A 15103-nucleotide genomic window follows, 5' to 3' on the forward strand; every position below is an offset into this window, starting at 1 on the left:
ACTGCCCCTCCGACAGTGCAGTGCTCCCTCAGTACTGCCCCTCTGACAGTGCAGTGCTCCCTCAGTACTGCCCCTCCGACAGTGTAGCGCTCCCTCAGTACTGCCCCTCCGACAGTGTAGCGCTCCCTCAGTACTGCCCCTCCGACAGTGCAGTGCTCCCTCAGTACTGCCCCTCCGACAGTGCAGCGCTCCCTCGGTACTGCCCCTCCGACAGTGTAGCGCTACCTCAGTACTGCGCCTCCGACAGTGCAGCGCTCCCTCAGTACTGCCCCTCCGACAGTGCGGCGCTCCCTCAGTACTGCCCCTCCGACAGTGCAGCGCTCCCTCAGTACTGCCCCTCCGACAGTGCAGTGCTCCCTCAGTACTGCCCCTCCGATAGTGCAGCGCTCCCTCAGTACTGCCCCTCCAACAGTGCAGCGCTCCCTCAGTACTGCCCCTCCGATAGTGCAGCGCTCCCTCAGTACTGCCCCTCCGATAGTGCAGCGCTCCCTCAGTACTGCCCCTCCAACAGTGCAGCGCTCCCTCAGTACTGCCCCTCCGATAGTGCAGCGCTCCCTCAGTACTGCCCCTCCGATAGTGCAGTGCTCCCTCAGTACTGCCCCTCCAAAAGTGCAGCTCTCTGTCAGTACTGGCAACCGTTAATTGTTGAGCCTGGATTATGGTGTTCGAGACTCCAGCGATGGGAGAGAGTGAGGCACGGCCTACACTTGAACTCATGAAACGAACGACACAGCAGAGGAAAACAGGCTTTAATTTTAGAATCGAGTTTATTTTGAAACATATTGCAAAAGCAGTGCATACTTGACAGAAGAAGCGCCAGGGAAGGAAAGCTCTAACATGCTCTCATTTGCCATCTCGATTCCCCACAGACAACAACTCGCTTCAAGGGGCAGTTATCATTTTATATTCAAGGTAAAAAAAGCCAGGGGGTATAAAGGCACAGGAGGCATGCGCATTAGCGATCGAGCGGCGGGCATCCTATTCTTCTATCCGCTATGCAGACCGCCTCGTGTCAGTCGGTCCAATATCTCAACCCTGTTATTGCAGGAGCTGTTGCTTGTCTCCAGATTCTCTTTTGTTGGACGCCTTTCCATACCGCACCGCAATCCGCGTTCCTGCCGCCGCCACTGCCCCCGCCCCGACTGCTGCCCCCGTTCCCACCGCAAACCCCATCACAATGTCCGCCGCAACGAGTGCCACCGCGCCGGCCCCTGCAGCTAAACCTGCTGCCGCGCCCCCTGCTGCCGTCGCGGCCACACCAAGAGTAGCTACACCGACGCACTTTACCACGCCGAACTTAAAATTGTTTTTGTAAGAATCGGAACACACAGTGATCTCCCTCTGCAATTGGTCGCGCAGTTCCTGGGTCATCCTCTTGATCTGCACCTCGCTACCTCCCGGAGCAAAGTCCTCCAACAGCTCCTCAGCTTTCTCCTGCAGCCGTTTCTTCATTTTACTCGGAGTGGTCTTTACGCTATTGAAAATTCCGTCCGAATTTTGTTGCTGAACGCCAAATAGAGAAAGGGGTTAGATACAGAGTAAAGCTCCCTCTACACTGTCCCCATCAAACACTCCCAGGGCAGGTACAGCACAGGTTAGATACAGAGTAAAGCTCCCTCTACACTGTCCCCTCAAACACTCCCAGGGCAGGTACAGCACGGGTTAGATACAGAGTAAAGCTCCCTCTACACTGTCCCCTCAAACACTCCCAGGGCAGGTACAGCATGGGTTAGATACAGAGTAAACCTCCCTCTACACTGTCCCATCAAACACTCCCAGGGCAGGTACAGCACAGGTTAGATACAGAGTAAAGCTCCCTCTACACTGTCCCCATAAAACACTCCCAGGGCAGGTACAGCACGGGTTAGATACAGAGTAAAGCTCCCTCTACACTGTCCCATCAAACACTCCCAGGGCAGGTACAGCACGGGTTAGATACAGAGTGAAGCTCCCTCTACACTGTCCCATCAAACACTCCCAGGGCAGGTACAGCACGGGTTAGATACAGAGTAAAGCTGCCTCTACACTGTCCCCATAAAACACTCCCAGGGCAGGTACAGCACAGGTTAGATACAGAGTAAAGCTCCCTCTACACTGTCCCCATAAAACACTCCCAGGGCAGGTACAGCACGGGTTAGATACAGAGTAAAGCTCCCTCTACACTGTCCCATCAAACACTCCCAGGGCAGGTACAGCACGGGTTAGATACAGAGTAAAGCTCCCTCTACACTGTCCCATCAAACACTCCCAGGGCAGGTACAGCACGGGTTAGATACAGAGTGAAGCTCCCTCTACACTGTCCCATCAAACACTCCCAGGGCAGGTACAGCACGGGTTAGATACAGAGTAAAGCTCCCTCTACACTGTCCCCATCAAACACTCCCGGGGCAGGTCCAACACGGGTTAGATAGAGAGTAAAGCTCCCTCTACACTGTCCCATAATACACTCCCAGGGCAGGTACAGCACGGGTTAGATAGAGAGTAAAGCTCCCTCTACACTGTCCCATCAAACACTCCCAGGGCAGGTACAGCACGGGTTAGATACAGAGTAACGCTCCCTCTACACTGTCCCCATCAAACACTCCCAGGGCAGGTACAGCATGGGTTAGATACAGAGTAAACCTCCCTCTACACTGTCCCATCAAACACTCCCAGGGCAGGTACAGCATGGGTTAGATACAGAGTAAAGCTGCCTCTACACTGTCCCCATAAAACACTCCCAGGGCAGGTACAGCACAGGTTAGATACAGAGTAAAGCTCCCTCTACACTGTCCCCATAAAACACTCCCAGGGCAGGTACAGCACGGGTTAGATACAGAGTAAAGCTCCCTCTACACTGTCCCATCAAACACTCCCAGGGCAGGTACAGCACGGGTTAGATACAGAGTAAAGCTCCCTCTACACTGTCCCATCAAACACTCCCAGGGCAGGTACAGCACGGGTTAGATACAGAGTGAAGCTCCCTCTACACTGTCCCATCAAACACTCCCAGGGCAGGTACAGCACGGGTTAGATACAGAGTAAAGCTCCCTCTACACTGTCCCATCAAACACTCCCAGGTCAGGTACAACACGGTTTAGATACAGAGTAAATCTCCCTCTACACTGTCCCCATAAAACACTCCCAGGGCAGGTACAGCACGGGTCAGATACAGAGTAAAGCTCCCTCTACACTGTCCCATCAAACACTCCCAGGGCAGGTACAGCACGGGTTAGATACAGAGTAAAGCTCCCTCTACACTGTCCCATCAAACACTCCCAGGGCAGGTACAGCACGGGTTAGATACAGAGTAAAGCTCCCTCTACACTGTCCCATCAAACACTCCCAGGGCAGGTACAGCACGGGTTAGATACAGAGTAAAGCTCCCTCTATACTGTCCCATCAAACACTCCCAGGGCAGGTACAGCACGGGTTAGATACAGAGTAAAGCTCCCTTTACACAGTCCCCATCAAACACTCCCGGGGCAGGTACAGCACGGGTTAGATACAGAGTAAAGCTCCCTCTACACTGTCCCCATCAAACACTCCCGGGGCAGGTCCAACACGGGTTAGATAGAGAGTAAAGCTCCCTCTACACTGTCCCATAATACACTCCCAGGGCAGGTACAGCACGGGTTAGATAGAGAGTAAAGCTCCCTCTACACTGTCCCATCAAACACTCCCAGGGCAGGTACAGCACGGGTTAGATACAGAGTAACGCTCCCTCTACACTGTCCCATTAAACACTCCCAGGGCAGGTACAGCACGGGTTAGATACAGAGTAAAGCTCCCTCGACACTGTCCCCATCAAACACTCCCGGGGCAGGTACAACACGGGTTAGATACAGAGTACAGCTCCCTCTACACTGTCACATAAAACACTCCCAGGGCAGGTACAGCACGGGTTAGATACAGAGTAAAGCTCCCTCTAAACTGTCCAATCAAACACTCACAGGGCAGGTACAGCACGGGTTACATACAGATGAAAGCTCCCTCTACACTGTCCCATCAAACACTCCCAGGACAGGTGCAGCACGGGTTAGATACAGAGTGAAGGTCCCTCTACACTGTCCCATCAAACACTCCCAGGGCAGGTACAGCACGGGTTAGATACAGAGTAAAGCTCCCTCTCCACTGTCCCATCAAACACTCCCAGGGCAGGTAGAGCACGGGGTTAGATACAGAGTAAATCTCCCTTTACACTGTCGCATCAAACACTCCCAGGACAGGTACAGCACAGGTCAGACACAGATTAAAGCTCCCTCTACACTGTCCCATCAAACACTCCCGGGGCAGGTACAGCATGGGTTAGGCACAGAGTTAAGCTCCCTCTACACTGTCCCATCAAACACACCCAGGGCAGGTACAGAACGGGTTATATGCAGAGTAAAGCTCCCTCTGCACTGTCCCACCAAACACTCCCAGGGCAGGTACAGCACGGGTTAGATACAGAGTAAAGCTCCCACTAGATTGTCCCATTAAACACTCCCAGGGCAGGTACAGCACGGGGTTAGATACAGAGTAAAGCTCCCTCTGCACTGTCCCACCAAACACTCCCAGGGCAGGTACAGCACGGGTTAGATACAGAGTAAAGCTCCCTCACCACTGCCCCAACAAACACTCCCAGGGCAGGTACAGCACGGGTTAGATCCAGAGTAAAGCTCCCTCTAATCTGTCCCATCAAAAACTCCCATAGCAGGTACAGCACGGGTTAGATACAGAGTAAAGCTCCCTCTACACTGTCCCATCAAACACTCCCAGGGCAGGTACAGCACGGGTTAGATACAGAGGAAAGCTCCCTCTACACTGTCCCATTCAACACTCCCAGGGCAGGTACAGCATGGGTTAGATACAGATTAATCTCCCTCTACACTGTCCCATTAAACACTCCCAGGTCAGGTACAACACGGGTTAGATACAGAGTAAAGTTCCCTCTACACTGTCCCCATAAAACACTCCCAGGGCAGTTACAGCATGGGTTAGATGCAGAGTAAAGCTCCCTCGACACTGTCCCATCAAACACTCCCAGGGCAGGTACAGCATGGGTTAGATACAGAGTAAAGCACCCTCTACACTGTCACATCAAACTCTCCAAGGGCAGGTACAGCACGGGTTAGATACAGAGTAACGCTCCCTCAACACTGTCCCATCAAACAGTCCCAGGTCCGGTACAACACGGGTTAGATACAGAGGAAAGCTCCCTCTACACTGTCCCCATAAAACACTCCCAGGTCAGGTACAGCACGGGTTAGATACAGAGTAAAGCTCCCTCTGCACTGTCCCATCAAACACTCCCAGGGCAGGTACAGCACGGGTTAGATACAGAGTAAAGCTCCCTCTACACTGTCCCCATAAAACACTCCCAGGGCAGGTACAGCACAGGTTAAATACAGAGTAAAGCTCCCTCTACACTGTCCCATCAAACACTCCCAGGGCAGGTACAGCATGGGTTGGATACAGAGTAAAGCTCCCTCTGCAATGTCCCATCAAACACTCCCAGGGCAGGTACAGCACGGGTTAGATACAGAGTAAAGCTCCCTCTACACTGTCCCATCAAATACTCCCAGGGCAGGTACAGCACGGGTAAGCGACAGAGTAAAGCTCACTCTGCACAGTCCCGGCAAACACCCCCAGGGCAGGTAAAGCACGGATTAGATACAGAGTAAATCTCCCTCAACACTGTCCCATCAAACACTCTCAGGGCAGGTACAGCACAGGCTAGATACAGAGTAAAGCTCCCTCTACACTGTCTCATCAAACACTCCCAGGGCAGGTACAGCACAGGTTAGATACAGAGTAAAGCTCCCTCTACGCTGTCCCCATAAAACACTCCCAGGGCAGGTAGAGCACGGGTTAGATACAGAGTAAAGCTCCCTCTACACTGTCCCATCAAAGACTCCCAGGGCAGGTACAGCACGGTTTAGATACAGAGTAAAGCTCCCTCTACACTGTCCCATCAAACACTCCCAGGGCAGGTACAGCACGGGTTAGATACAGATTAAAGCTCCCTCTACACTGTCCCATTAAACACTCCCAGGGCAGGTACAGCACGGGTTAGATACAGAGTAAAGCTCCCTCTGCACTGTCCCCATCAAACACTCCCGGGGCAGGTACAACACGGGTTAGATACAGAGTAAAGCTCCCTCTACACTGTCCCATAAAAAACTCCCAGGGCAGTTACAGCACGGGTTAGATACAGAGTAAAGCTCCCTCTACACTGTCCCATCAAACACTCCCAGGGCAGGTACAGCATGGGTTAGATACAGAGTAAAGCTCACTCTACACTGTCCCATCAAACACTCCCAGGGCAGGTACAGCACAGGTTAGATACAGAGTAAAGCTCCCTTTACACAGTCCCCATCAAACACTCCCGGGGCAGGTACAGCACGGGTTGATACAGAGTAAAGCTCCCTCTACACTGTCCCCATCAAACACTCCCGGGGCAGGTACAACACGGGTTAGATACAGAGTAAAGCTCCCTCTACACTGTCCCATAAAACACTCCCAGGGCAGGTACAGCACGGGTTAGATAAAAAGTAAAGCTCCCTCTACACTGTCCCATCAAACACTCCCAGGGCAGGTACAGCACGGGTTAGATTCAGAGTAACGCTCCCTCTACACTGTCCCATTAAACACTCCAAGGGCAGGTACAGCACGGGTTAGATACAGAGTAAAGCTCCCTCGACACTGTCCCCATCAAACACTCCCGGGGCAGGTACAACACGGGTTAGATACAGAGTAAAGCTCCCTCTACACTGTCACATAAAACACTCCCAGGGCAGGTACAGCACGGGTTAGATACAGAGTAAAGCTCCCTCTACACTGTCCCCTCAAACACTCCCAGGGCAGGTACAGCACGGGTTAGATACAGAGTAAAGCTCCCACTAGATTGTCCCATTAAACACTCCCAGGGCAGGTACAGCACGGGTTAGATACAGAGTAAAGCTCCCTCTACACTGTCCCCATCAAACACTCCCGGGGCAGGTACAACACGGTTTAGATACAGAGAAAAGCTCCCTCTACACTGTCCCATCAAACACTCCCAGGGCAGGTGCAGCACAGGTTAGATACAGAGTAAAGCTCCCTCTAAACTGTCCAATCAAACACTCACAGGGCAGGTACAGCACGGGTTACATACAGAGGAAAGCTCCCTCTACACTGTCCCATCAAACACTCCCAGGACAGGTGCAGCACGGGTTAGATACAGAGTGAAGGTCCCTCTGCACTGTCCCATCAAACACTCCCAGGGCAGGTATAGCACGGGTTAGATACAGAGTAAAGCTCCCTCTCCACTGTCCCATCAAACACTCCCAGGGCAGGTAGAGCACGGGGTTAGATACAGAGTAAATCTCCCTTTACACTGTCCCATCAAACACTCCCAGGACAGGTACAGCACAGGTTAGACACAGATTAAAGCTCCCTCTACACTGTCCCATCAAACACTCCCGGGGCAGGTACAGCATGGGTTAGGCACAGAGTTAAGCTCCCTCTACACTTTCCCATCAAACACACCCAGGGCAGGTACAGCACGGGTTAGATACAGAGTAAAGCTCCCTCTACACTGTCCCATCAAACACTCCCAGGGCAGGTGCAGAACGGGTTATATACAGAGTAAAGCTCCCTCTACACTGTCCCACCAAACATTCCCAGGGCAGGTACAGCACGGGGTTAGATACAGAGTAAAGCTTCCTCTACACTGCCCCAACAAACACTCCCAGGGCAGGTACAGCACGGGTTGGATCCAGAGTAAAGCTCCCTCTAAACTGTCCCATCAAACACTCCCATAGCAGGTACAGCACGGGTTAGATACAGAGTAAAGCTCCCTCTACACTGTCCCATCAAACACTCCCAGGGCAGGTACAGCACGGGTTAGATACAGAGTAAAGCTCCCTCTACACTGTCCCATCAAACACTCCCAGGTCAGGTGCAACACGGGTTAGATACAGAGTAAAGTTCCCTCTACACTGTCCCCATAAAACACTCCCAGGGCAGTTACAGCATGGGTTAGATGCAGAGTAAAGTTCCCTCTACACTGTCCCATCAAACACTCCCAGGGCAGGTACAGCATGGGTTAGATGCAGAGTAAAGCACCCTCTACGCTGTCACATCAAACTCTCCAAGGGCAGGTACAGCACGGGTTAGATACAGAGTAACGCTCCCTCTACACTGTCCCATCAAACACTCCAAGGTCCGGTACAACACGGGTTAGATACAGAGGAAAGCTCCCTCTACACTGTCCCCATAAAACACTCCCAGGTCAGGTACAGCACGGGTTACATACAGAGTAAAGCTCCCTCTGCACTGTCCCATCAAACACTCCCAGGGCAGGTACAGCACGGGTTAGATACAGAGTAAAGCTCCCTCTACACTGTCCCCATAAAACACTCCCAGGGCAGGTACAGCACGGGTTAAATACAGAGTAAAGCTCCCTCTACACTGTCCCATCAAACACTCCCAGGGCAGGTACAGCATGGGTTGGATACAGAGTAAAGCTCCCTCTACACTGTCCCATCAAACACTCCCAGGGCAGGTACAGCACGGGTTAGATACAGAGTAAAGCTCCCTCTACACTGTCCCATCAAACACTCCCAGGGCAGGTACAGCACAGGTTAGCGACAGAGTAAAGCTCACTCTGCACAGTCCCGGCAAACACTCCCAGGGCAGGTAAAGCACGGATTAGATACAGAGTAAATCTCCCTCAACACTGTCCCATCAAACACTCTCAGGGCAGGTACAGCACGGGTTAGTTACAAAGTAAAGCTCCCTCTACACTGTCCCATCAAACACACTTAGGACAGGTACAGCACGGGTTAGATACAGAGTAAAGCTCCTTCTACACTGTCCTGTCAAACACTCCCAAGGCAGGTACAGCACGGGTTAGATACAGAGTAAAGCTCCCTCTACACTGTCCCATCAAACACTCCCAGGGCAGGTACAGCACGGGTTAGCTACAGAGTAAAGCTCACTCTGCACAGTCCCGGCAAACACTCCCAGGGCAGTTAAAGCACGGATTAGATACAGAGTAAAGCTCCCTGAACACTGTCCCATCAAACACACTCAGGACAGGTACAGCACGGGATAGTAACAGAGTAAAGATCGCTTTGCACTGTCCCATCAAACACACTCAGGACAGGTACAGCACGGCTTAGATACAGAGTAAAGCTCCTTCTGCACTCTCTCATCAAAAACTCGCAGGGCAGGTACAGCACGGGGTTAGATACAGAGTAAAGCTCCCTCTACACTGTCCCATCAAACAGTCCCAGGGCAGGTACAGCACGGGGTTTGTTACAGATTAATGCTCCTTCTACACTTTGCATCAGATACTCCCATGGCACCTACAGCGTGGGTTAGATACAGAGTAAAGCTCCTTCTACACTGTCTCATCAAAAACTCCCAGGGCAGGTAAAGTGATCCCACCACCAAACGTATCTTCCCCTCCCCTCCCCTTTCAGCATTCCGCAGGGACCGCTCTCTCCGAGACACCCTAGTCCACTCCTCTATCACCCCAAACAGCCCTTCCCCTTTGACTGGCACCTTCCCGTGCAAGCGGAGGAGATGTAACACCTGCCCCTATACCTCCCCCCTCCCCACTGTCCAGGGCCCCAAACACCCCTTCCAGGTGAAACAGCGATTTACTTGTACTTCTCGCAATCTAGTATACTGTATTCGCTGCTCACGATGCGGTCTCCTCTACATTGGGGAGACCAAACGCAGATTGGGTGACCGCTTTGCGGAACACCTCCGTTCAGTCCGTAAGGGTGACCCCGAGCTTCCGGTCGCCTGTCATTTCAATTCACCGCTCCATTCCCACTCGGACCTCACCGTCCTTGGCCTCTTGTACTGTTCCACGGAAGCTCAACGTAAACTCGAGGAACAGCACCTCATCTTCCGATTAGGCACTCTGCAGCCTTCCGGTCTCAATATCGAGTTCAACAATTTCAGATCATAACCTCGGCCCCTATTTCATTTCTACTTAGATTTTTCCACTCCTTTCCTCTCCCCCCCCCACTTTCCTTTTGTTTCTCTCTCACACCTGGCAGCTATCTTTTGCCCTGCCAGTACACTTTACACCTAATCCCAGCATATTACCATCTCGTCTAGCTTCTAATCTCTTTTACTTCTTTTGGTTCTTTTATTCTTTTGTCCGATCGCAGCCCTGCCTTCGATCTAGTTCCTTTTCTCTCCAGTTTTGAAGAAGGGTCAAACCCGAAACGTCAACTCAAATTTCTCTCCACGGATGTTGCCTGACCTGCTGAGTTTTTCCAGCATTTTCTGTTGTTATTTCAGGTACAGCACGGGTTAGATACAGAGTAATGCTCCCTCTACACTGTCCCTTCAAACAGTCCCAGGGCAGGTACAGCACGGGTTAGATACAGAGTAAAGCTCCCTCTATACTGTCCCGTCAAACACTCCCAGGGCAGGTACAGCACGGGATAGATACAGAGTAAAGCTCCCGCTACACTGTCCCATCAAACACTCCCAGGGCAGGTACAGCACGGGTAAGATACAGAGTAAAGCTCCCTCTACACTGACCCATCAAACACTCCCAGGGCAGGTACAGCAGGGGTTAGATACAGAGTAAAGCTCCCTCTACACTGTCCCATAAAACACTCCCAGGGCAGGTACAGCACGGGTTAGATACAGAGTAAAGCTCCCTCTACTTGTCCCCATCAAACACTCCCGGGGCAGGTACAGCACGGGTTAGATACAGAGTAAAGCTCCCTCTACACTGTCCCATAAAATACTCCCAGGGCAGGTACAGCACGGGTTAGATACAGAGTAAAGCTCCCTCTACACTGTCCCCATCAAACACTCCCAGGGCAGGTACAGCACGGGTTAGATACAGAGTAAAGCTCCCTCTACACTGTCCCATTAAACACTCCCAGGGCAGGTACAGAACGGGTTAGATACAGAGTAAAGCTCCCTCTACACTGTCCCATTAAACACTCCCAGGGCAGGTACAGAACGGGTTAGATACAGAGTAAAGCTCCCTCTACAATGTCCCGTCAAACACACTCAGGACAGGTACAGCACGGGTTAGTTACAGAGTAAAGCTCCCTCTACACTGTCCCATCAAACACTCCCAGGGCAGGTACAGCATGGGTTAGCGACAGAGTAAAGCTCACTCTGCACAGTCCCGGCAAACACTCCCAGGGCAGGTAAAGCACGGATTAGATACAGAGTAAAGCTCCCTCAACACTGTCCCATCAAACACTCTCAGGGCAGGTACAGCACAGGCTAGATACAGAGTAAAGCTCCCTCTACACTGTCTCATCAAACACTCCCAGGGCAGGTACAGCACAGGTTAGATACAGAGTAAAGCTCCCTCTAAACTGTCCCATCAAACACACTCAGGACAGGTACAGCACGGGATAGTAACAGAGTAAAGATCCCTTTGCACTGTCCCATCAAACACACTCAGGACAGGTACAGCACGGGTTAGATACAGAGTAAAGCTCCTTCTACACTGTCCCATCAATCACTCCCAGGGCAGGTACAGCACGGGGTTAGTTACAGAGTAAAGCTCCCGCTACACTTTCCCATCAGATACTCCCATGGCATCTGCAGCGTGGGTTAGATACAGAGTAAAGCTCCTTGTACACTCTCTCATCAAAAACTCGCAGGGCAGGTACAGCACGGGTTAGATACAGAGTAAAGCTCCCTCTACACTGTCCCATCAAACACTCCCAGGGCATTTACAGCACGGGTCAGATACAGAGTAAAACTCCCCCTACACTGTCCCATCAAACACACTCAGGACAGGTACAGCACGGGTTAGTTACAAAGTAAAGCTCCCTCTACACTGTCCCATCAAACACACTTAGGACAGGTACAGCACGGGTTAGATACAGAGTAAAGCTCCTTCTACACTGTCCTGTCAAACACTCCCAAGGCAGGTACAGCACGGGTTAGATACAGAGTAAAGCTCCCTCTACACTGTCCCATCAAACACTCCCAGGGCAGGTACAGCATGGGTTAGATACAGAGTAAAGCTCCTTCTACACTGTCCTGTCAAACACTCCCAAGGCAGGTACAGCACGGGTTAGATACAGAGTAAAGCTCCCTCTACACTGTCCCATCAAACACTCCCAGGGCAGGTACAGCACGGGTTAGCTACAGAGTAAAGCTCACTCTGCAAAGTCCCGGCAAACACTCCCAGGGCAGTTAAAGCACGGATTAGATACAGAGTAAAGCTCCCTGAACACTGTCCCATCAAACACACTCAGGACAGGTACAGCACGGGATAGTAACAGAGTAAAGATCGCTTTGCACTGTCCCATCAAACACACTCAGGACAGGTACAGCACGGCTTAGATACAGAGTAAAGCTCCTTCTACACTCTCTCATCAAAAACTCGCAGGGCAGGTACAGCACGGGGTTAGATACAGAGTAAAGCTCCCTCTACACTGTCCCATCAAACACTCCCAGGGCAGGTGCAGCACGGGGTTTGTTACATATTAAAGCTCCTTCTGCACTTTGCATCAGATACTCCCATGGCATCTACAGCGTGGGTTAGATACAGAGTAAAGCTCATTCTACCCTCTCTCATCAAAAACTCCCAGGGGAGGTACAGCACGGGCTAGATACAGAGTAAATCTCCCTCTACACTGTCCCATCAAACACTCCCAGGGCATGTACAGCACGGGTCAGATACAGAGTAAAACTCCCTCTACACTGTCCCATAAAACGCTCCCAGGGCAGTTACAGCACGGGTTAGATACAGAGTAAAGCTCCCGCTCCACTGTCCCATTAAACACTCCCAGGGCAGGCACAGCACGGGTTAGATACAGAGAAAAGCTACCTCTACACTGTCCCGTCAAACACTCCCAGGGCAGGTACAGCACGGGTTAGATACAGAGTATTGCTCCCTCTACACTGTCCCTTCAAACAGTCCCAGGGCAGGTACAGCACGGGTTAGATACAGAGTAAAGTTCCCTCTATACTGTCCCGTCAAACACTCCCAGGGCAGGTACAGCACGGGATAGATACAGAGTAAAGCTCCCGCTACACTGTCCCATCAAACACTCCCAGGGCAGGTACAGCACGGGTAAGATACAGAGTAAAGCTCCCTCTACACTGACCCATCAAACACTCCCAGGGCAGGTGCAGCACGGGTTAGATACAGAGTAAAGCTCCCTCTACACTGTCCCATCAAACACTCCCAGGGCAGGTACAGCACGGGTTAGATACAGAGTAAAGCTCCCTCTACACTGTCCCATCAAACACTCCCAGGGCATTTACAGCACGGGTCAGATACAGAGTAAAACTCCCCCTACACTGTCCCATCAAACACACTCAGGACTGGTACAGCACGGGTTAGTTACAAAGTAAAGCTCCCTCTACACTGTCCCATCAAACACACTTAGGACAGGTACAGCACGGGTTAGATACAGAGTAAAGCTCCTTCTACACTGTCCCATCAAACACTCCCAAGGCAGGTACAGCACGGGTTAGATACAGAGTAAAGCTCCCTCTACACTGTCCCATCAAACACTCCCAGGGCAGGTACAGCATGGGTTAGATACAGAGTAAAGCTCCTTCTACACTGTCCTGTCAAACACTCCCAAGGCAGGTACAGCACGGGTTAGATACAGAGTAAAGCTCCCTTTACACTGTCCCATCAAACACTCCCAGGGCAGGTACAGCACGGGTTAGCTACAGAGTAAAGCTCACTCTGCAAAGTCCCGGCAAACACTCCCAGGGCAGTTAAAGCACGGATTAGATACAGAGTAAAGCTCCCTGAACACTGTCCCATCAAACACACTCAGGACAGGTACAGCATGGGATAGTAACAGAGTAAAGATCGCTTTGCACTGTCCCATCAAACACACTCAGGACAGGTACAGCACGGCTTAGATACAGAGTAAAGCTCCTTCTACACTCTCTCATCAAAAACTCGCAGGGCAGGTACAGCACGGGGTTAGATACAGAGTAAAGCTCCCTCTACACTGTCCCATCAAACACTCCCAGGGCAGGTGCAGCACGGGGTTTGTTACAGATTAAAGCTCCTTCTGCACTTTGCATCAGATACTCCCATGGCATCTACAGCGTGGGTTAGATACAGAGTAAAGCTCATTCTACCCTCTCTCATCAAAAACTCCCAGGGGAGGTACAGCACGGGCTAGATACAGAGTAAATCTCCCTCTACACTGTCCCATCAAACACTCCCAGGGCATGTACAGCACGGGTCAGATACAGAGTAAAACTCCCTCTACACTGTCCCATCAAACGCTCCCAGGGCAGTTACAGCACGGGTTAGATACAGAGTAAAGCTCCCTCTCCACTGTCCCATTAAACACTCCCAGGGCAGGCACAGCACGGGTTAGATACAGAGAAAAGCTACCTCTACACTGTCCCGTCAAACACTCCCAGGGCAGGTACAGCACGGGTTAGATACAGAGTAATGCTCCCTCTACACTGTCCCTTCAAACAGTCCCAGGGCAGGTACAGCACGGGTTAGATACAGAGTAAAGTTCCCTCTATACTGTCCCGTCAAACACTCCCAGGGCAGGTACAGCACGGGATAGATACAGAGTAAAGCTCCCGCTACACTGTCCCATCAAACACTCCCAGGGCAGGTACAGCACGGGTAAGATACAGAGTAAAGCTCCCTCTACACTGACCCATCAAACACTCCCAGGGCAGGTGCAGCACGGGTTAGATACAGAGTAAAGCTCCCTCTACACTGTCCCATCAAACATTCCCAGGGCAGGTACAGCACGGGTTAGATACAGAGTAAAGCTCCCTCTACACTGTCCCATCAAACACTCCCAGGGCAGGTACAGCACGGGTTAGATACAGAGTAAAGCTCCCTCTACACTGTCCCCATCAAACATTCCCGGGGCAGGTACAGCACGGGTTAGATACAGAGTAAAGCTCCCTCTACTTGTCCCCATCAAACACTCCCGGGGCAGGTACAGCACGGGTTAGATACAGAGTAAAGCTCCCTCTACACTGTCCCATAAAACACTCCCAGGGCAGGTACAGCACGGGTTAGATACAGAGTAAAGCTCCCTCTACACTGTCCCCATCAAACACTCCCAGGGCAGGTACAGCACGGGTTAGATACAGAGTAAAGCTCCCTCTACACTGTCCCATTAAGCACTCCCAGGGCAGGTACAGA

General features: G+C 51.7%; 1 protein-coding gene across 4 annotated transcripts in view; it reads right to left on the bottom strand.

Moving 5' to 3' along the window:
- Positions 1-748: 748 nt before the first annotated feature.
- The window catches only part of LOC147095435 (RING finger protein 112-like), a 478940-nt gene continuing 464585 nt past the window's right edge, over positions 749-15103 (bottom strand). For all 4 annotated transcript variants that reach the window (XM_085974583.1, XM_085974582.1, XM_085974584.1 and 1 more), the window contains one exon: positions 749-1503. In XM_085974583.1, coding sequence (XP_085830709.1) covers positions 1039-1503 — 465 coding nt within the window. In that variant the 3' untranslated portion in view covers positions 749-1038. The remainder of the gene's footprint in view (positions 1504-15103) is intronic.

Source organism: Somniosus microcephalus, unplaced genomic scaffold (assembly GCF_052327205.1).
Source record: "Somniosus microcephalus isolate GS21.2 unplaced genomic scaffold, FLI_Smic_1.0 unresolved_chr1, whole genome shotgun sequence".
NCBI classification, from domain to species: domain Eukaryota; kingdom Metazoa; phylum Chordata; class Chondrichthyes; order Squaliformes; family Somniosidae; genus Somniosus; species Somniosus microcephalus.